Below are 23,812 nucleotides of genomic sequence, written 5' to 3'. Positions count from 1 at the left end.
TCTGTAGAAAGAATTCTAGGAATCTTGACAGTAGTTCCCACATTAAAGGCAGAACATGTGCTACAGTTCTAAACACAGACCCTGTTTAGGAATATTACTTTTACATTTAGGTATTTGGCAGACGCTTTATCCAAAGCGACTTACATTGCATTATCCTATACATTTTACATAGGTATCGGCAATCCCCTGGGATCGAACCCACAACGTTAATGCAATGCTCTTACCACTGAGCTACAGGAAAGCTTACAATTCTCTTTGATTTTCTTCTAAAAGATTAATGTGAATTCCATTCATCTGTACAGTACAGTAAGTGGGTGGGTGTATGTCAATGTCTGGAATGTCCACCCCTGCCCTGGGAATCATTTAAAATATGTCTCGTCTGCCTCCTCCCTGTCTTTTCTTTCCAAAAAGTGACTATATTCGAAACTATCTGGAAATGCAATAAGAGTTCCAAGCTGGGTATGACTGGAATGTATGGCCCTTTTGTTGCTAGACTAGACATGGCCTAATATGTTGTTTTCAAGACCTACTGTATGTAACAAAACAACACTGATCATGTGATCAGATCTCATCTTAGCCCTGTAAAAAGACCACACATAGTATGTTGTGTTTTGGATGGCACAGTGCCAGCCTTAGAAGAAGATGCTGTTTTCCCAAATACCAGGGCTGGGCTGATACCACAATTTCACATCCGATACCGATTGTCACAGTCATCCAGAGTTCTTCAAACAACACATGGAGGACTTTTAATGCCATTTTTATATTTATTCAAGTTCTCCCCAAGCCAGTAAAGTGGAAGGTGCTCACAGGTGCCAAAGCATAAAAAATTTAAAAACAACTTCAATGAACAAACACAAACCAATAACCTTGCATCAGGTCTAATACTTCAATCAGAGTACTCAGCAGATTCTGCATTCACTACCACCAGTCTTGGCCCTATCGGTTACTCCCCCTATGTGAGCATTTATACACCTGAGTACAACCATTTCTCAGCAATAATCACAGGAGGAAGTCAAAAAGACCTTGAACATGTGATAAATATCAAGAAAAGTTATTACAAGATCAAGTAACCCCCTTTCCCACTGCAGACAGATTTAAATAACACAGTACAAACTTCAGTCAGTAATCTTCAGCAATAATTAGGAGGTAAACATGAATAACTTCAAACAATTCCCCCCCCTTTCCCACCATACTTGGTATCTCCCACTTCCCATGATGCAACCCAGCGCAGCTATAAAAATAATGAGAAAAGTCCATTCCAATCTTTTACTCCAGTCAAGATGGCCGCTGCCATGTATGCTGATGTCAGGTGATAGTAAACAGTTTGTGAAAACTTGATGTCCTCTGAGTTAGTGCTCAGGTGGCCAGTCTGAGACACAACAGTTTAATTGTAGGAATATGTTTGTGTGGTTAATCCATCTCCCCCGTCGCTGATACCTCAAGGTAAATAAAGAGCTTTAAAAACCAAGTATGTGTTCATGTGTTTTGTGAAAGGGCTAACAAGGGGTCACAGAGAACAGAGGGTAGCTCTGTGATACCGATACCATAACCTTGTGTATCCGTCGATACCGATCCAATACAATCTCCATCGACCTTCTTATCAATTAAGCTCTTTATAACACATTTGTCAGCCATACAAAAAGCATCATGCTTCAACTGCAACAAATGTTCTACTGTGCAAAAAATGAAATATATAACACACAACATGACTTAAGATTGAAGATGACTTGGATTTTTATTGAAAATGAACTTAAACATACAAAATGAAATTTATAGTGCAACTGTGTGCAAATTCCAACAAAGCACTGGATTTAACGCAACACTCAAAGTAAACCATCAATTAAGTAAAATAAATTAACATCAAAAACATAAATTACTTCCATCACAAAATGTACAAAAGAACACAGTAAAGTAAGGCACTCACAACATTTTTCAAATATAACCTCTTTCGTTGAACTATAAAAGACAAACACATAAAAATATCCATTTAAAATGGATTTAGTTCCAGAACAAAAAAATACTTTCAATGTAAACTAAAATATTTGGTTAAACTTTAAGTTTCCCATAAGACGTTAAGACAGAGGTACTCAACTTCAGGGGCCTGGAGGGCCACATTTCAACCACATGGGATACAGAGGGCCACTGGCTCATATTAATACGATTTGAACATGTTTATTCATTTAAACCAGGTTTTGGAGATGAAGGACAGAATTGCATTGTAAAAGAGTATGAGAAAACTATATTTACACATGAATTCTTAGCCTTATCAATAAGCACAAAAACATGACTGATGTTTACATTAATGATTACTAATTTATAAAATACTGCACAAAACTTTCAAACACATAAAATGCTAATTATATTCCACACATCAAAAAACTGTGTACAGTAAGTGTTATCCCAGTATGGTGAAAAAGATGCCATTGTGGATTTGACTAGTGAGACGTTTGAGTCTGCATACGTGTTTAATGTTTAATGATGAGCCCAACACGAGCGTGCGTTTCAGTAGCTGTTTTTAATGGCGAACCCCGTAGCCCGGGACTGGCAGACAGGAACAATCAACTGTCGATCACAGCCCGTAACATCCCCTTTTACAACAAGAATCAGTGAATCCCCTTTAAAGAACCAAATATGACAATATATGCATATATAGATAAACTTAAGTCACATAACCACTAACACAACTGCAATAAACTGGAACTGTGACTGAGTGTTAAGTCCTTGTGAGATTACAGCTCTTTCCACAAAACTATCAACTCATTTCTACAAATTAAGTCTCTTAGGTGGCCTGGACAATCTGCCAGCCCTGGTGTATGCATGGCATTCTGAGATTTTGACAGTGCCAGGTGTAGCTTGTGGCATGGGCTTAATAAGAGTTTCATCAGCTGCCAAGGGGGCCTCTGCAACACTCCCTTCTAGTGTATGTGGCAACTCTGGTTCCGTACTGTCCACTGCCTGTGTGGATGTCGACTCTGCCACTCTTAGGTGTACTCTGTTGCGTCTATATATTGATCCACCCACGTTTACAAGATAAGATCGTGGTGCCACTTTTTGAAGGCAGGTGCCGACCCTCCAGCAAGCTGGGTTTTCCCCTGGAAGTGGCTTCATACGAATGCTTTCTCCTATGTCCAGCTCCGGCAAATCACGAGCTGACTTGTCATAACAGGATTTTGCCAACTGCTTCCGGTGGTGAAGACGCTCCACAACCCCGGTCACAACACTTGGCTCCAAAAGCTTGTTTGTCACTGGGAGAGACGTTTTCAGTCGTCTTGACATTAACCTTTGGGCAGGGCTGCTGTCCATGTATTCCGTTGGGGTGTTTCTCCAATGAAGGATTGCTTTCCAAGGGTCTGTTCTGTCATGCATGGCTTTGCGCAGTAGGTTTTTTGCAATTTTTACAGCTGACTCTGCCTTCCCATTCGATTTGGGATATCGTGGTGAAGAAGTGACATGCTCAAATTCCCAGCTGGAGGCAAAGCGCCTAAACAGAGCACCAAACTGAGGGCCATTATCCGTGATTACTCTGTCCGGCTGACCATGTCGAGCAAACTGAGCCTTGCAGCGCTTGATAACTGTCTCTGCCGATAGATCAGATAGCAGTTCAATCTCCCAAAAATCTGAGAAGTGGTCCACAAGTAGAAGATAATCTTTTTGCCGGTGACTGAACAAGTCCATGCTGACAATTTGCCATGGCCTAATGGGAATGTCATAAGATAACATTGTTTCCTTCTGCTGGTTGTGTGCAAATTCATTGCAAGTAGAGCAGTTGCTAACAAAGTCCTTGATTTCTGCTTGCATGCATGGCCAGTACAATTTCTCACGGGCTTGACGATAGCATGCATCACCACTAATGTGGCTTGAATGAATCCGCTTGAGCATCTCTTGACGCAATGACTTGGGGATCATGACTTTCTGTCCTCTGTATAAGATACCATCTTGGGCACTAATTTCATCTCGATAAGGCCAGAATTCTCGGATGATGAGCGGTGTGTTTTCTTTCGCCTCAGGCCAGCCAGCAAAAACAGTGGTTTTAAGCGCCTGTAGTGCATCATCCTTTTCTGTGTGTTCTCTGATTCTCTTTAGCCGCTGGTCTGTCACGTTGAGATACTCTGCTTGGTTAATGTGTTGTACATCGTTCAACTCTTTCTGGAGATGACATATGGCATGTCGTTGGTAGACTGCTTCCTTTCCTGTGCCATCAACAGCTGCTCTGCTTAGCATGTCACTGATATACATTTTAGCCCCTGGCTTGTAGACAACATTGAGACTGTAGTTTTGAAGTGTCATGAGCATGCTTTGAAGCCGCTTTGGTGCAACGAGAAGTGGTTTGCTGAATATAGAGATCAGGGGTTTGTGGTCAGTCTCGGCGGTTACCAACTCTCGTCCGTACAAGTACTGGTGAAATCTTTGACAAGCGAAAACAATGCTGAGACACTCTTTCTCGATTTGAGCATAATTTTGTTCAGTAGGAGTCAGGGCTCTTGAAGCAAAGGCGACAGGCTGTCCTTCTTGCATTAGACAGCACCCGAGACCACTTTGGCTAGAGTCGCTTTGTATTGTTATGGGCTTAGTGACATCATAGTAGCGCAGCACAGGCATTGATGTGGCCAAGGATTTAAGCTCACGCACTGCCGCATCATGTTTGGGTAGCCAGTGCCAAAGAGTGTCTTTGTCAAGCAAGCGTCGCAGTGGCTCACAAACAGAAGACAGATGGGGCATGAATTTGGCTAGGTAGTTGGCAAAGCCGATGAGGCGCTGTACACCTTTCGCATCGATAGGGTTGGGCATGTCCATGATAGCCCTCACTTTCTCTGGGTCGGGCTTTAAGCCGGTGGATGAAAGAATATGACCATGGAACTTCACTTCGCTGACCCTAAATTGCAATTTCTTTAGGCTAAGGCGCAGCTTGACTTCTCTACAACGCTCCATCAGAGCCAGAAGTTTGCGATCATGATCATTTTCTGCTTGCTGGTCTGTGTCACCACAGCCAACGACAAGAATGTCGTCAGCGATGGGCTCAATCCCGGTCAGGCCCGCTAACAGTTCATGCTGTTTCCGTTGATACACCTCAGGTGCCACAGAGACACCAAATGGGAGCTTAAGCCATCGTTTTCTGCCCCATGGGGTCCAGAATGTGGTCATGAAGCTACTCTCTTCATCCAGCTTGCACTGCAGAAATGCATGTTTGGCATCAACCAATGTGAACATTCTTGCTTTAGGCAGTTTGTACAACACATCCTCTAGAGTTGGCATTATATAATGAGAGCGTTTCAGAGCTTTGTTGAGGAACTTTGGGTCCAAACAGATCCTCAGCTTGTCCGGCTTTTTCACTACTACCATGTTGCTGATCCAGACAGTTGGCTCTGTAACATCTGTAATATGACCTTCTGCCTGATACACATCCAGTTGGGCTTTGACATCTGCTTTCATAGCGATTGGAACATTCCGGGGGGCACACTGTACTGGTGCAACGCTGGGATCCAGTTCAAAATGAACCTCGCCAGGCAAAGACTCCACAGGCAGGTTGAACACATCACTGTACTTCTCGATTAGCTGTTCCTTAGTTAGAGGCTCAGACCTGACTTGTTCCATTTTGAGCACATCATCTGGGATTGTAAACTGCATCAGGTTTAGCTGTTCACAAGTTGACCCTGAGAGGAGTGGACTCTGACTTGTCTCTACTATCTCAAATGACAGTTGGTATCTTACTCCATTGATGACACATTCAGTATCGAAAACACCCATAGAGTCCAGCGACTCGCCTGAATAAAGACGTAATTTTATGTTACTGGGGCGAAGAAGTGCATTTGGTGCCACCTTAACTTTGTCCTTGTAGCTCATCACATTGCATGTTGCCCCTGAATCCAACTGACAACGAAGTGGCTTGCCATGTAGCCGCAGAGTAACAAACCATTTCTTTCCTTTTGTGTTCACTGTGCTAACAGACTCGACGGTGTAAATGTCATCATCACTGTAACCAGACAGCTGCTCTTTGGAATCTTCAACGCAGTGCAGTTTCCCCTCTGTAGCTCTGTTGTTGCTTTTAAGGCACACTTTAGCAAAGTGATTATCCGTTCCACAGAGTCTGCATGTTTTTCCATATGCTGGACAGTGCTCCCTGCCTCTTGAGTGCACATTACCGCAGTATTTACATGCGTGACTGGTGTCTGAAATTCGTGGTGAATTACTCTGCTTCCGCTGATTATGTCTGAACGGTTTCCTAGCAACAGCGTGGACCGTTTCGGCTGGAGACATGTGCGCTGCATCCATTGCTCTCATGTGCAAGGCAGTCTGTTCAGCTGTGCGACACATCTCAATGGCTGTGAGCAGCGTTAGATTTTTTTCACTTAACAGTCTGCGTCTGGTGCCCTCATTTGTGATACCCAGAACAATTTTGTCACGAAGCATTTCATCTTTCAACCCCCCATAGTCACAAGTTGCCGCTTTTTCTCTCAATCTAGTCACAAAGTTGTCTATGGATTCCCCTTCTTCCTGCTTACAGCAGCCAAACACATACCTCTCGTAAATGACGTTGCTGGCGGGCTTGAAGTATGCTCCCAATGCGTCCAGAATTGCTTTAACGTCAACTTGTTGCATCGCTGTGAGATTCAAATTGTGGCGATAAACATGTCTGCATTCCGACCCCATTACACTTCTCAACGTGGCAGCCTGAACCTCTGCCGTTTTATCAGCCAGGCCTGTGATGAGCGCATAATCCTCAAATTCTGCTCTGAACAAGTCCCAGTTAGCACTCCAGGCTCCGTTCATGTTCATGGGTGACGGCGGAGGTATGTGAGCAGCAACGGCGCTAGACCGGCGAGACGTGGCCGCAGCATTATCGGCGTCCATAGTCGAGTGAATAGTCCAAATCGGCTGCTACAGTGTAAACTTTAAGGCGAACAAGCTAGGCATCTTCTGACACCATGTTTAATGTTTAATGATGAGCCCAACACGAGCGTGCGTTTCAGTAGCTGTTTTTAATGGCGAACCCCGTAGCCCGGGACTGGCAGACAGGAACAATCAACTGTCGATCACAGCCCGTAACAATACGTTTCACAAGTACTTTGAGATTTGGTTCCTGTTCACTTGTAGCTGCTCTCAGATAATCTGTCAGATGTCTATCAGTTAGACGGGAGCGGTGCTTTGTTTTAATTATGCCCATGGCAGAGAAGGAGCTCTCACAAACATATGTAGATCCAAAGCAGGTCAGGATTTTCTTAGCACACTGAATTAGTGCAGGATATGTGTCCTTGGGAACGAAAGATATCCAGAATGCGTCGGCGCTTTCTTCCTTGTGCCTTTCTTTGAGAATGGAATTGTGCTGCAACTCAATTAGCTGCTCCTCAAACACAGCCCGTTCCACTCCGCACTGTAGATCTCTGACTAACACTGAAGTACAAAGTACGTCACAAGCAAACGGATTTTCCGTAAATGCCAGCACGGGTTTCATGGCCTTAATGTCCGTGAATCGCCAGGAAAACTGCTCTTTTAGTTCAGTGAGGTATGCGCAGTAAGCAGATTGTAGACCAGCCGGCTGATTATATTGCTCCGGCTCCTTCCAAACTTTGTTAATTAAACATCATTAAAAGACGACAAAGCTTTTGGCTAAAACTTGCATGTTAACTTTCCTGTATAAATGTGTCTCTGGGTTGAACTGGGAAGATGCGTTTTGGTCAATCTTTCTATCAAATGGATGAAATAAGTGCACACAATTTACAAATGAATGCAACCAGGGAAGATAAACATACAGAGAGAAGCTGCTGTGACAGCCGCGAGACACGCTGAACACTGTAAGAGTGTGATAGAAGTCTGAAATGAAGAGAAAAGATTCTGCTTGCTTCGTAAGTTTCTCATCATTAAGCCAATTTAAGTATTCAACAAAAGTTTAAATGCTGACTTGCTGTTTCCACTCTTTTCCGGATCATGTACGTAGGCGTTTTTTGTGCTTGTTTAAATATAGACTTCAAGAGCGTCTACTTTTCTGCCAGGCTTTCTACAGTCCTCTAAAAAAAAGGGTAAAAGTTAAATAGAACTAAAAACGCAGTAATGAGCAGCAGGCTGTGTAAATATGAGAGATTATTTATTTTGTTTTCACTTAGAATATGACCATTTGACTAATAGCAGTGTCTGCCAACAAACATAAACAAAACCATGCTTCAGAACAGTTTGAGAAGGTGCTTAAAAGTTTTGAGCAATGTATTATTACTATGAATTAGACTGCTATCTTGTACATTGCAATAAACACTTTCTCAATCTTCCTCAATCAAGTGCACTGATTTGAAGAGACCATCTTCAATAAATGCTAAATTTAAGCAATATTCTTTAATCACTTAATTAGAATTTATGAGATGATGGTGGAAAAAGAAAACCAGACAAAAAAAGCTGGCCCCACATATTGGCTGGCCTGATTCCTAAAAATTAACATCGGCCAGAGAAAAACCCATATCGGTCGACCTCTAAGCAAGATCCAAAGTGTGCCCTTTTTTATGAGTGGGACCGGTAACATATTGGATGAGATTAAAAGACTTAATATGAGTATTTAATATGAATTTTGAAGTCACCAACAATCACAATCCTAGTGAGCTTAAGAATAGATGGTAAAATATCACTAAAGTCATCCAGGATAGAGCTGTTTTGACCAGGACGACGATAAATTAACAAACAATAAAAGGGATCAGTACAACCAACTTGAATAATTTGCACTTCAGAAGAGGAGTAAGACCCAACATTTACTGTCCGGCAGAAAAACGGTTTCTGAAGACCGTAGCAAGTCCACCACTATGGGCTGAAAGTCTATGCAGGCTAATAGACGAGTAATCAATTGGACAGATTTCCTTGAGGGGAACATTTTCCATATCTCACTTCCAGGTTTCAGTCAAAAACAAAAAATCCAGCTCCTTCGATTTAACAGCATCATTTAGAACAAATATTTTATTAGTTATTGAATGAGCATTTACCAGTGACATCCTAAAGGATAGAGCGAAAGCTGTGCTGGATACTATGCCGGGAATGGTGCAGAGATGAGGGGTCATCGAAGGGAGAGTAGTCTCCGCAACCATAACAGGGAAGATGGGACAGAGATAGTGGAACCTGACATGTTCAGCTTTTGACGGGGTAAGATCACCAATCTGAAGTGATCAACGCCATTTTCTGACAACTCCCCACTTCACGGACAGCCTTAGTTTAAATTGTAACCCGGCCCATCTCCCAAGCTTCCGCCGAGTGGATTGATATGGACAATATTGACTGTGGAATATCAACCCAGGGTGGTGGAATATTATGCTCTACCATCGATGATCTAATGTATAAAAGAGATCAGCGATCATACACCTGACTAGGAAGTCCATCATTAAAGGAACTGTTCACTTACACAACATACATTTTCATGATAATTTACTCATCCCTGTTGTCATGTTTAAGTGCTTGTGTGAGCAAATGACTAACAACAGGATGACAATCGGTTGTTTGTAGTGAATTCGGAGTTTGTATCATATTACAAACAAAAGCAGAGAAAAAAACACACTGTTGAATAAACAATGTTATTTTTTGATCCTGCCGCCGAAAGTCTCCGATAACAAGGTCAAGACTGAAGGAATAAAAACAGAATAAAAAGCAACAGACATTTTTTGTCCACTTTTGGGCAATTGTAGTTCTACAAGCATTTGGTTTTTCTATTCTTTCTATAGTTTAAACAAATGAAGTCATTTTAAATGCATATTTTAGACCACACTTGATTTTAAACATATTTTCTCAAAAGGATATGTTTTGTTTTCCAGGCAATCCTGGTTAATGGTTTAGCTAAAGTAATTATGGTTGTTGGTTTTATTTGAAGTACAACTATGGAGAATTTGAGAACGGAACTGGGTGCGCCTTCAGAGTCCATTTATTTAGAGCTCTCAGGAACTTGGCACCTGAGCAGGACACGGTTCCCTGTGTTCCCTATCCAGGTAGCAAGAGTCCAGCCGCGGGCTGCGGGAAAGGTAGTGCACCACGGCCCGATGCCCACGGCGGCCTGGGTGAGCATGACTGACAACACTGCATCGGTCTCAACCTGGGGTCGACCGGCCGTAGCCGGGAGCTACAGGGAGTCCTCAGCACTTGATGTCAGAAAGTCGGCATCCAATGTTGCAACCGAATTCTCTTCCTCTGCACGCTATGGCTTCACTACGGGACAGTCTGGTGACGCCCATAGGAGACATGTTCGGCTGTGACCAATTTATGTCCATTAGACCCCGCCTATCACCACCGCTGCTCGCTGCCGCAGACGGCTTAGTAGCCGCTGTCAAGCAGGAAGCGGATTGTGTTGTGGTTGTGTCCACGCAATATTGTGATCGACATGTGCCGCAGTGCGGGGATGTCGTAGACACGAATGCTACTTCAGCATGCCGGTGACCCAGACATGTGATGCAGGTATAGTGCCTGTCTAGCTTGAGGACGATCGGGGGCACCCAAGACTAGAAGAATTTGCTCTTTAAGAAATATGCTCTTTGAAGACACCTCTGACAGCTACTGAAACGCCCAGAGGAAGTCATAAACGCGAGGACGAGTTCCGCTGCTCTGCGTCCTAAATCCAGTCCGAAGATCGCTCAGCATAAGCCTTGCTTGTTCCGAAGAACAAAAAAGTGAATGAATGGGCACGCCATCTTCCCTTTTATACCCATATGTACGGGGCGGGGACTGGCGTTCCGTCCCATTTACCAAGTTCATTGGCCTTTTCAAAAGTATAATCGGAGATGATTCTGAAGTCAAACCCCATTCTGTCAGTCTCGACACAATGTCGATAGACCGACAGAAAGGGAACAAAGGATTATTAATGCCATGCATGACACAAGTGCACGATAAAAGGTTTTGCTGTTTTTTCGTTTTTAGCTTGAGCTTGAGCTTAAGTAGGATGGTCTTATATTCAACCATCAGGCCATCTACCTCTTGAACAGTTAAATGTGTGTTTACCAACCGTGCAATTAATAATTAAGTGTAATATTAATTATATCCTCCAGATAATACAACTTTCTCTGAAAATTGTATTTCATTGTGCTGCACATAGCAGATACTAGGGGTAGGCGATATGGACAAAAAATTATATCTAGATATTTTTGGCGATTTTAACGATAACGATAACTAGACGATATCCATTAAAAATGTGTTTTTAAAAGTCTGAGTTATTTAATCACTGATGATAATAATGGGCACAATGTTGAATGAAAACAGTGCTTATTTATTTTCTTTAACATGTAAGTATTCAAGTAAAAACAATTCAAAGACATACATAATACTAATTGAATTAGTGTAAGAACATCGAACTCTGAGTAAACATTCAGTTGTACACCTCTGCTGTAATGTAAATTGTACAGCATACAAGCAAGATGAAATTATAATATATGATAGAAGTTGGGGAGGGCAGTTGAGCTGAAATAATTTCGACTTGGCACTTTCCCCGCCTACTGAATCGGCAGCATTTATTTTGCTATAAACTTGGTGATAGTGGCAAGACATTACAAATGCTGTTTCTTTTCTTATCGTAAGGCACATTTCCGCTAAACGACTCCGCTAAAGTTTGCTGCGTATGTTAAGCAGCAGGTACCTTAGCCGATGTCGACTTTTCTCGGGCAGCGGAGTCTCGGATCTTTTCATACTCTTGGTATTCCTTACTATGGTTGGTCGTCAAGCTGCTTTTAACAGCAACATGTTTCCTACACACTTTGCAGAGTGCCGTCTTTTGCGCACATCAGTTTTCTCAAAACCGTGCCACTTCGATGCAAGTGAGGTTGAGCCACGTTTAGCAACAAAGTCATCTGAAGTAAATTGCGAGGCTCTGGGTGTCTGCATGTTGTCTCCTTCTGTCAAATGTTTAGCATTGCCACATTCGTTAACCGGTGTTGAACATGCGTGCGGCCACGCGCTAACCTGTGAGAGAGATGACGACGTGTATGCATAGAACAGCAATCACGTGAAGCCCTGCTGCAGCCTCTGAATGTGTGGAGTTTGTGTTTTGGAGTGTTTTTTCGGAGTAATTAAAATACTCGTTAATGAAAATTGCACATCGTTAACACAACAATCCCGATATTATCGCAGACGATATATATCGCCCACCCCTAGCAGATACCTTATACTACAATAGTCTATTCTCATTTTTTAATTGTGCATATTTACCTACAGACATAGCTTTACTCTCTTTATCTTTATCGTATGTTTATTGTATTGTATTTATTTTTTATACCCATAGGCCCTTATTTAAATTATATGTGTACTGTATGCTATTGTGTTATGGCATCTGTGTACTGTTGTTGTTATTTCTGTGTAATGGATGCTCCTGTCACCGAGACAAATTCCTTGTATGTGCAAACATACTTGGCAATAAAGCTCTTTCTGATTCTGATGACATTGATCCGTACCCTCTCAATAGCGTTTTATCGTCTCTTGAATGTGTGTATCTAAGCAGAATAAGAGGCATTTTGAGAAAACGTCACCTGCTTTAATTCAATAAGACAAATCTAGACGCGTTGGGTGAGAGTTCTTATCGAGCCACTAGAGGGCAGCACAATCCCAGTAATTACGGGTTGTAACCACTACACAACGGACTATCGAAAATACAAAATGCTTAACTTTTTAAATCGGAAATGCAGCAATCCACATTACAACGAGCAGCTAAGAGACAAGGCCATGTTTTATGAAAACCACTATATTCTGTCCCTGCTTTTATAACCATCAGACGAAAGAAATTTATTTTTCATAGGTTTCATTTGTATAACTGCCGGTTTAGTAACTTGCTTGACGCATTAAATCAGTTCTTCTTATAATTTAGTTCGCAATAAACAGCCAGACGTGATTCAGCAGATTATACAACCATATACATTATATACATGTGTATCGCATTTCATACACATTGCATAAGGAGCAGGGCCAGACGGAATCTGCGGACTTTTTTTGTTAATTCTGCGCAGAATATTTTTCTTAATCTGCGAAATAGTTTTTAAATTGTTTTAAATTGTGTTATAAGTTGAAAAATGTAAATACATGTGTTAAACGATTTGAGAGAATGGGCCTTTAAACTTTACAAGTAAAGTCAAGAATAACATTTATTTGAGGTTTACAATCAATCAAAATTGGAATAACTCGTTTTCTAAACAAAGCCATGTGTCATTTATAGTATACATAACGAAAAGAATGGAGAAAATATTTAATGTTAATTTCAGAATAGTCTGTTTGAAACGAAAGACAACAAGTAATTTATCAGAGAAAAACTTAGGTGCATCTGATTTTTAGTGTTGAGCTTTTCAATCAGCATCATCGAGGGAAAACGTCTTATTAACATAAAATAAATAGTTGACCCAACAAATCTGAGGTTTGGGCTCAAATATAATCTCTGGTAGGCTATTGAACTTGGCAATCAGCATCAAACACCATTATTGAATATAGACCTACTTGTTTATTTATAACATATATTTTACATGCAGAATGAGATATTTTTATAATGATGATCATACATGTAAACGCTGTTCACAGCTTTAAACTCTGACGATCTCAGTCGTGTTTTTGACGACTTTGATGGATCATTCAGTGATACTGTTTCAGCACATGAGATGAAGAAGAAAGGAATTAATGTGGAAGAAAACATAAACTTGTTCGCTCATTGCATTGTTGTGTGTGAGTTTGTTGCGTCTGATTACGCAGAATAATGTGTAGGCGAAGTATAAAATCAGGCTTTTCAAACAAAAACACGCGATGCAATACCAACACGACAACCATATCGTGTGGACATTTATATAGACAGGCTGCTAAATTTTTACTTTTGCTTTGCGTGAGGTAAAATTAGCTTGCTCTGTAGCCTACTTTAGAAACGATCACGATCTATAAGATTCGCGTGAGAAGTGGACTGTGGATGTCTTTGGAATCGATCACGCCATAAAATCGTCAGATTGCAACACTAAACAGCAGAGTACTTGATGCGTTCTCAATCAAATACACCGACGCGGATTCCGTCTGGCCCTGAGTTCCGTTCACACAGGACATATGTGTTGATTATCCTACCAGATGAATGTTTAGATATCCCATCGAGAACGCCACTCCTCTCAAAACAACTTTTCAGCTATCGGGTGCATGCCGATGTCACTTTCCAGGCAGCCTATTCCTCTTGAACACAATTATAGTTGTGGATATCATTTATAACTGTAAAAAGTAGCTATTTTGTAAGTTAAGCACTGTGAGCAATTGCGAAAGACTGTGACTGTGACCATAACAGCCCCAAACATCTGACCAATGAGGAGTCCGTTTACTCATATGTGCCGACTGGGTATAAAAACAACATTTTGTGAAGTAAAATACAAGGCTTCACAAAAATGCAATATTGTCACAATGTTGTTTCAGAAGCTAACAAACAAAACAAACACTTCACGCTCCCACAAAAAAAAGATTCTAGGGTTTGCCATAACCAGAAAAATGCATGTTGTTTACAAAAATACCTAAACAAAAAAATTGGCAAAGTCATATTAAAGGATGAAAATTCTGTCATCATTTACTCACCCTCAGGTTGTTTCAACCCTATTTAAACTTCTATTTTCTGTAAAACACAAAGCAATTTTCAGTTCTGTGACGTCATCATCCACTACCATAGTAGGAAAAATATAGTTTTATTTTGTTCAGTGGAACACAAGGTGAGATATTTTGAACAGTTCTGTGGCACCTTTGACTACCATTAAATTGCCTACTATGGCATTCAAATATGTCACAGAATTGAAAATTGCTTACATTCTTCCAAATCTCTCTCTCTGTGTTCATCAGAACAAAGTTATTTACACGGGTATGATAGAATTTCACTAAATTTTCAGTACATTATCACTTTAAGGCCTCACTGTGACTCATCCTTTTATGACATCAGTGAAATGTGTCCTGTAATTAAGCCTCTTTTAACCTAAAAAACAACAATAGCTTAATTGTACGGACACTATAGGGGCAGGTCAGGGCCTTTCAACCCCATGCCAGGCATAACTGAACAGACCGAATTAAAACTTAGACGTTTTGTTTGACTGTTATATTTAACAGGCACTTTACGGACACCACGTGAAGTAAAAGGGTTTCTCTGGCACTACTTTAAGACTTTCCAAAGCACAGAGGAAGAGAGAGGTCAGATTGACAGAAAGTGTGGAGCTTAGTCACAGATAAAAGGCCATGGTACAAAGGTACATCTGCATGGGTGAGTTTGTGTTAACATGGTGAGGATGTCCAATGTAAAACAAGCATACCCAAAACACTATTTGAGATTTCTCTTATATTTTGTTTATTACAGCAGTCCAAACCCAGTGGAAACATCCTGTCAATAAACGTAATGTAAAACAATACAAATCTACCTTTATTGGCACATGGTAGTGTGGTATGATCACTGAAATATCTTAAATGAACTACAAGATTTTGGAAGCACAACACGCTCCAATTCATGACATGTTCTTTGGCAGCCACCCTAAGAGAAACTGATTTATAAACAAACTTAATGATGCTTATTTGAAATTGTAAAAATGCAAACAGGTTGAAGGTTAAAGGTTTAATGACGCAATTAGGGTCATTAACATTTGATAGAAAATATAATGAGGTCAGTATAAAAACAATAGAAGGAGGAGGATCTGCAGTGTCTAACCTTTAAGAGGGGTATCAGAGTTTTTCCCTTCTGCTAAGTAATGTGGTGATATTTTTGCTTTCACTAAAGTCATTCACTAAAGGGACTCTGTCTTTGTTGATTTTGGGCAGGGTAGTTACCGAACTTGATGTTTCATGCCAGGATGCAAGACTTCTGCTCACACTGCCAGAATGCCACTCACCCAAACTCATACGTCTGGTGCCTTGATTGGGTGGGCTGCTGTGGTTGCGTGGGTGCTGATGGAGCAGAACGGATGTGTATTTGGAGGTAGGAGGGTCAGGGTGTGCGAGTGTCGATTTAGAGAGTCTTGTGTGTGTCTGTGTGTCGTGGGTATTCGTCGAGTCATGTTTGAGGTCAAGAAGCTGTACTCTGGCCAGGGTGAGAGCTGAGGTCAGTTCTTCACGTTCCTCACATTCACGCCTTACTGTCTCCTCCAGAAGATACTTCTGTTAGTCCAAGGGAGAGAAAATAGTGAAGAAGGAAAAGAGAAACCATCAGTGTAGTTATGCAACAAATAGTTGTTATGAAACAAAACATGTCAATATTTCTACACAAGTGCTTGTGGTTCCTGACTGAACACAAACTTCCAGATGCAGACGCACGTGTTGTGTGCCACATTGAGGATGTAACCAGACCACCACGATGCAGCCAGGTATAATCTTATGGTCAAACAGCGCCACCCAATGGTCACAATGGGATACTGCAACACCTTAATGAATCTGTTATGTGAAAGTGACCTATTTGTCAGTTATGGTGAACCATACCTGAAATGTGACCTCTGCATTTAACCCATCCAGAGAGTAGTGAACACACACACAGCAAGTCGTGAACACACGTACACCCGGAGCAGTGCGCAGTTATCACTGCAGTGCCCGGGGAGCAAGTAGGGGTAAGGTGCCTTGCTCAAGGTTCTGCCACGTCTTATCAAGTTTTTCTTGTCTTGGGGCAGGATCATGACAGTACCACGTGTTTTGTGTGGAGAGAAACACATTATTGTCGCTCCCTCGTGGGTCTTGTTTTGTGTTTGTTAAATAAATCATTGCTTCTCCTGCACCTACTGCCTACATTTGGGTTCTGTCCTTCCCTGATCATGACAACTTATGCTTTTTGTTGTTCTTATGTTGTTCCAATTGCTTCAATTGTTTACCGCATTTGTAAGTCGCTTTGGATAAAAGCGTCTGCAAAAGGACTAAATGTAAATGTAATTTCATGGCATGTTACACCCCTCATGTAAGGTATTAATTATGTGTTATGCAAATGTATCCTATATGACCTATATGGTCCATACTGGTATTTGTAATGAAAACCTTATTATATATAATTAATTTATTACTTTAAAGTTATAATAATTGATTAGTTTATTTTTAATATTGCTGTACTGTATAAGATTAATTCATTTGTATTAGTTTGTGTATTATTATAATCTTACTGATTTAACCTAACTTCAGTTTATTTTTGAAGCCTTGTTTCCTATCATTTTTATCTATACTTTTTTATTAGATTTCGATGAACAGGAACGTTTTCTATGTTTAAATATTAGTCCAGTAAAACAACCTAGATGGAACCATTAGAATTTGTGTCAAATCTATAAAAGTTTCTAGGATGGTTTCTGTTTTGCAGAATATTAAAGGTTATTGCTAGAATGCATTTTGAAGATATATGGCTCATGTGATATCAGCACTAATAAACACACGCTCAGTTTCTTCCCTGCGGCTAAATACCCACACACCAACCATGCAAGATCTCTTCTACCCCCACACAGTCCACTGCACAGACGTGCTTGCTCAACAAGGCATACACTCTGCAACAGCACCGGAGAGACCAGAGTGTGTGTGTCAGAAAAGGTTAAACACTATACGGGCATCTGTGTAGACAAAGTGACCTTTGCTTCACTCTGCTCCTCACCTGACAGACAAAGACGCAGAGCACCAGAGAGTTTATATCACATGAGCATTCGACCACAGTCAGGCCGAATGAGCAAAGCCCCTATGCAGCTCTGACTCGTTCCGCTGTGGGGACATAGGGATCGGAGTAATGAGAGCCGAATGGAGATGAAATGTCACATGTGTGTATTTTCTTATCCATCTGTTGAAAAACAGAATTTGTATTCTAAAAAGAGCGAGGAATGATCAAAACCGTGTTTATTTCGTCAACAGAAATGAATGAAACAGAATATGAGAGACTTTTCGATTGAATCACACTAAATAAGAAACACTGTAAAATAAGAAAGAATATGAACTGTGCTTTGGATGCACACATAAAGTGAATATTACAGTAATGAAAGACCTCAGCACACCATAACTCACATGTAAGATAAACACTATCAAGTGCTATAAATACATCAAAAAGATGAATACATTTTAGAGGTGCTTTGCCTCCTTTACGTATGGCAAAATTCTATGTTCTGCAATGTACTGTATTTCCAGAAGAGAAAAATGTCTGTTGGTGAGAATAAAAAAATACAAATTTAATACCTCACAGCACCACGAGTTTATGCAGGAGCTGTTATAAAAATCTACGTTTGCTTTTATTGCATCTTCTACAAAGGTAGCTGCTCTCTGAAGCAACATCCTAACTAACATCCTATCCTAACTTTCAAGTATTGGCTCTCATAAGAAGGTTTTTTCTTTTTGCGTTTCGTTTGATTTTGAAGGAAATTCTTTTCATTCTTAAAAGGCAGCATAATGTTGCCGTCTAGCTTTTGAAACAGCCTTCATATTGGGACCTCAACCTTCGATGCTTTAAAATGCAGTTTAGATAATTCCGCTTAGGAAAGGAGTTACAGAGTCTTCACCAAAATTACCCCCCTTTCTCAAGCCTGGGACCTCTCAAATCCTTATAAATATCAAGCTGAAGTTTAAAAATGTCTCACTCGCCTCTGAAGAGTGCAAGCGTAGCTCAAAGAGCAGATGAAAAGAGAGAGAGAGAGAGAGAGAGAGAGAGAGGGAGGGAAAAGAACATCAAGAAGGTGCTTTTTATAAAAGCTGAAGCGTTAAATGCCCTCAGGTATTGATTTTATATCACGGTTAGATCTAAGCCAGCTTTAATGGATTCTTAAAATGCAGTGAAATCTTTCCCACAAAAGGACGCCATTTGCTTTGAAAGCGTGGGGGTGAGAGAGGTAGAGATGCTGCGCTCAGGGGTCGGCATAGTAATAATATGCTGTGAAATTCACGGCACCTTGAACTGGATGAACTGGTGAGACACTCGGCAGTGAGGGAAGTGGTTTGGGGGAAGTGGGTGGTAGACCCTTAAGGTTGGAGAAAGGGGGTTTTAGGTGCCTCAGTGGGAGGATGTGAGCGAGCGAACTGACAAAAGGTGTCGTGACTGAAACCCTGGAGAAACACACATGCATGTAAACAGAGTAGTGCTCCAAATACATCACTCGCTTACACAAATGCATACACGCCTTCGTGCAAGTCTCACATTCGCCGGTTCTTATTTTGCTTCTAGGATATTAATTTTTTATATATATTTGATTTGTACTTGATTTTCAACCAACATCTCATCACTGCTGACTGATTGTTTGTACACGTGGCTATTTTGACATCCTGACGTCTCGTGTCTCACCTCTTTCTCTAGGGCTGTTTTCTCTTCTCTAAGCTGTTGTACATTTCTCTGAGCCATTTGCAGGTCCTGCAGGGCAGACTGTAGCTGAGCTTCTCCTTCCCTCTGCTCCTGCAGTACCTGTTGTTCCCTTTGGGAGGCGCTGTTGCGAGCTACTGCCTGCTGTTTAATGCGCTCCTGCAGCACTGCTATCTCCTCATGGAGCTCCTGCGTGGCTGAATGTATCATAGCGGGGATCTTAAAACAGAAGATCAGATACAAACACAGTTTGAATGTCAATTACTTTTTTTTGGTCAATTTACCTATTTTTAAAAGAGCTTTTCAGTTTGTTGTCATCAACTTGAAGAGAATCTCATTCTTGAGTTTTACTCTGGAATTTTTAATTGGCTTGAATAGTGGTTTTCAGTAAAAAAGTCTCAATTATAAATAAAAGCACAGATATGTTTTGACGATCACATATTTAACCAGTTTTTGATAATACAACTATTTCTATTACTTCTTTGTTTAAATTAGATTATAATACTAGATTTACTCTGTGGTCTCCGGCTTATGGTCTCTAGGCCTACTGTGTGTATATATAACCAAGGAATTTTGCCCCCATGTCTAGTTGAATCTCTTCTGAGAAATTCTCTTCTGTCTTGCACACCCCCTATCCCCTCCCCATGTTGACTGTGCATGGCAATCCCTCATCTCTGGCATGTGTGCAGACAAAATCTCTCAACATCACTTCTAGACCAGTAAACCTGCCTCCACCAATCTTACGCTGACCAAACAAATACTCGCTGGATATCAGGCTCCACCGAACAGATAGTTATCAGACATCATTTATGGCCACGAACAAAGGAGAGGTGTGAGCCAAAAACCAAACAAAGGCACACGGGGGGGGGGGGCATGGCACAGATAAAAAGAGAGAGAGAGAGAGAGAGAGAGAGAGAGAGAGAGAGAGAGAGAGAAAGAAGAGTGCTGCAGTGGTTCTCTAACAGGTCTGTTCTGATAAAGTCACAGCATGGAGAAATCAATTCTAAATAAAAAAAATTGCCAAGTCGGGTCTCATGAGTTCAACGAGAGCTATGATGTTAACCTCTGTTGTTGTTAATGAATGCATACAACTGTCATTGTCATTCTATTGCACAATAATACATGTGCCCATTTGGCGCCCTCTAAAGGCCCTGACATGATAGAATCACAGATGTTTTACAAGTCATTCACCAAATGTAGTTTCCATAAAAATCAAATGAATGAAAAAAAATTACACCTGTCATGAAATTGCCTGTGACTCTTAAAAAATCTGCTTTTAAAAATACACCAATTTAGCTCACTCACAATAAACATGTCTAACATTTCACAGCTTAGCAGACATGCGGTGAATATACATTTTTCACACAAAAGCAAGTTTATTTAACGTCTCGAGGCATCTCCTCCATTCAAACAAAACATCTCCTTGTCGGGACCCTGCTGCGGTACACATTTTTAAGTTTCTCTAACCTTGAAGGGCCCACTGCAGGAAGGGCTGTACCACACCGACGTTGATTTGAAGGGCAATCATTTTTCATATACTGTATGAATTATATTGGGAAACAAAACCTCTTCCCTGCTTTGATGAATGGCACGCCACTGACCCGCTAAGGTGGAGGTCACATGGGTGTGCCAGAGGTCCATTTATTATACCTTCTTTTGTAGTTGATGGTTTTCAGTCTGGTATTTTTGAAGCAGCTCCTGGTTTTTCTGTTTTTGGATGTCCAATTCTATATCTGCTTCTCTTCTTAACTCCATCTCTAACTGCTTCAGCTGTTTCACCTGCTCGGCTTGTTTCTGTTTCAGACAGGCCTCCATCTGCACACACATATATACAAACAAATGTGGGTTAAACAAGGATTGAGGTCAAATAGAGTTTACGATCATCTGTTTCTCATATTATTGTCTATTGTTCACCATTACATTTAAATCTGTTTCATTCAATTTCAGCCTAAAACATATAAATGGCCAACACAAATACACACATACGAACATAAAAGTGCAATAAATTATAAAGATGAGAAACCGGCACCATGTTATCAAATAGATTGTTTTATGCAAACTACACCAACACCTGGACACTTGCTTTGGCAGTTTGAAAAATAAAATGTAATCCGAAATGTGCCACACAAAATAATGACTAAAGAAGACAAGAATAAGACATTTAAACCAAACGCACTTCTTGGATTTCTCAAGAGTTTCACATGTGCAGTCATACTGTAGGCAGGTGGAAGGATTTGTTGAGTTGTGCAGTATGAAAACTAATACTGAAACCAAACAAAAAATTACAAACCGTTTTTACAGTTTACATAAAACTACTTATAAACAAATAAAACTGCACAATAAATATCAAAGTACTGCCAACAACAAAGCAAAAAAAGTGATTTTTTCAAAGCAGTCATACCCCGGATAAGAATGTTTACATGTCATTGAATAATCACACAGCCAAGCAGCTGACGGAGCAAAATGGCAATGAGATATAATTATGCCCTTTTATTATGGTTAATTTAGGTCTCATGCGGTTAGGAAAAAGCAATATAAAGCTGTTTGTGCAGTCATTGTGTAACCAGAGACTATCATATCAAAGATGTGGATTTCTCACCACCATTGAAATATCGAACTGTCAGCGGCTGAATAAAACGGTTACCGCAATTATAAACAACAAAGAAGGGGGTGGTGACGTGCCATGTATTTTTAGTTGGGCATGACCAAGGCCACCATGTTTTTCATGGAAACAGAGTTCATGTGAGAACACAACGGGGCCTATGTGAAAGTGTGTGGTGGAGAAAAAGAGAGAGAGTGTGTGTTTGATGAAGAGAGGCTTTATGTCTGCGTGTGTGTGACAGCAAGAGATCGCTTACACCTACTGTAGACTTGCATGTCTGCATTGATGGCAGGAAACCAGCGAGTCTTAAATGTAATTTCACTAAATCAAATTCCTCCTAATACTGTTGTGCTGTGCTAAATTAAAAAAAGACCTAAAGTGAACTTTAAACAGAAGAAAAGAGGTGGAAGTGTTTTCATAGTAAAGTTGTATCTAAAGTTGTATGTAAAGTTGTATATATTACTTTAAAGTGAATATTAACTTGTATAAAAACTCATTTGATTTGAATAGTATTTGAGGTCTGAAACATACAGAGCATCTACTCTGGTATTTTGACCTGTTTCTCCAGTTTTCATTTTCGGCAAATAAATGCAAATAGAAACACAATTTTTATTTAAAATTTGGGAGAAATATTTTTAGTAGTTCACAAAATGAAACAAAAATTATAATTCAATCTAAACACTTACCTATAAATAGTGAATTAAGAAAAAAATATATATAATTTTGAAAGGGTCTCTTACATTTTTGTGAATGTTTCTGTATTTCTTAGGACTAGTAAACTAACATGGGATCAAGAAATTAGACAAAAAAGTATCTGTCATATTTGTAATCTTTCTTTTTACTATAAATTAGCAAAAGAATTATGTTTTTTTATTTGGTCACATCACCTTTGAATTCTGTTCATCTTCTGCAGCTTCCAGTCTTGTTCGAAAGCTCTCCTCCAATCTCTCTAGTTCTCCCGCATGAATCCTTCTCAACTCCTCCCTGAAGAAAGAGAGTCAACAATAAATCCCTCAAAAGAGGTCCATAAAACCTCACAAAAATAGAACATCATCATAAAGATTAGAGTGAAAAAATATGAGCTAATTATTAAACGTGTCTCCTCTGACAATCCAACATGCAATGACATTATAATGTAAAAACGGCTTTATGATTGATCTCATATTGCAGGAATATATAAGGCCCATGTGCCAACTCAGCGTTCATACTTTGGTGGCATAATGTCACAGAGCGGGGTAGCAGTATGCTGTGAAACTCGCCCAAGTGATGGTTTGACAACATTGTGCATTGAGGTCACAGAGCGGCCACAAACCACCCTTACAAACCCTAAAATGTGACCTCTGTCTTGTGGATTTCAAATGTTAATTCTTTAATCCAAAAACAAAAGCGATTGTGACACATTCAGATGCAATCGTATTTTTGTATGATTGATCCAGTTGTTGTTATGGAGACTAATATTTTTTATTTTTGTTAATTGCCATATGTCATTTAATGTTCTCATATAAAACTATGACTAATGTCAGGCATTTTTAGAATCAGCCATGAGTTCATGATGAATATACTGGTTGTCTTACAAAATAGGTGAGACTGCTATAGGTGTGTGTCATAAACAGGGACTTGCATCCTGATGTTCCTGTTGCTCAATTGACAACAAGTTTTGGGTTGAACTCTCAGGAAATCCACAAGTTAAGTTTAAATATCGGGTAACACAGGCAGTTTCTGCCACCCTCATATTAATCTCAAGTATCAATCTATACATTAATATTGCATACTTCGTATCTTCGAAGAGTTTGTTCAAATTTATAAAAGAGAGATACAACTGTATGATTATTTCCGGAAAAAGACAAGCCAGCACATTTAACATGGTAAAGAAGTCAGAATGCATGACATAGCATGTTACCAGATCTTTAAAGAGTAACTATTACAGTGTCCTTAAAATTACATTTCATGCAGTATGTAATGTTGCTGTGTGGGAGCAGTTTACCAAGTTGTAAAGC

General features: G+C 40.3%; 1 protein-coding gene and 1 long non-coding RNA gene across 2 annotated transcripts in view; both read right to left on the bottom strand.

Annotated features, from left to right (window-relative positions):
• Window positions 1-14,251, bottom strand: part of LOC306899209 — a 58,981-nt gene extending 44,730 nt beyond the window's left edge. Inside the window, exon 1 of the long non-coding RNA XR_013787173.1 lies at window positions 14,029-14,251. This is a non-coding gene — a long non-coding RNA (uncharacterized lncRNA). The remainder of the gene's footprint in view (window positions 1-14,028) is intronic.
• Window positions 14,252-15,253: 1,002 nt separating this feature from the next.
• Window positions 15,254-23,812, bottom strand: part of lekr1 (Leucine-, glutamate- and lysine-rich protein 1) — a 67,537-nt gene continuing 58,978 nt past the window's right edge. The window contains exons 10-13 of the mRNA XM_079466580.1: window positions 22,703-22,799; window positions 20,864-21,028; window positions 19,199-19,432; window positions 15,254-16,074 (exon numbers count right to left, since the gene is read on the bottom strand). Coding sequence (XP_079322706.1) covers window positions 15,643-16,074; window positions 19,199-19,432; window positions 20,864-21,028; window positions 22,703-22,799 — 928 coding nt within the window. The 3' untranslated portion in view covers window positions 15,254-15,642. The remainder of the gene's footprint in view (window positions 16,075-19,198; window positions 19,433-20,863; window positions 21,029-22,702; window positions 22,800-23,812) is intronic.

The sequence above is a fragment of the Barbatula barbatula genome, assembly GCF_947034865.1.
Source record: "Barbatula barbatula genome assembly, chromosome: 10".
Classification (NCBI taxonomy): domain Eukaryota; kingdom Metazoa; phylum Chordata; class Actinopteri; order Cypriniformes; family Nemacheilidae; genus Barbatula; species Barbatula barbatula.
The sequence above is the reverse complement of the archived record's forward strand: the minus strand, read 5'-3'. Positions and strand labels throughout refer to the sequence as shown.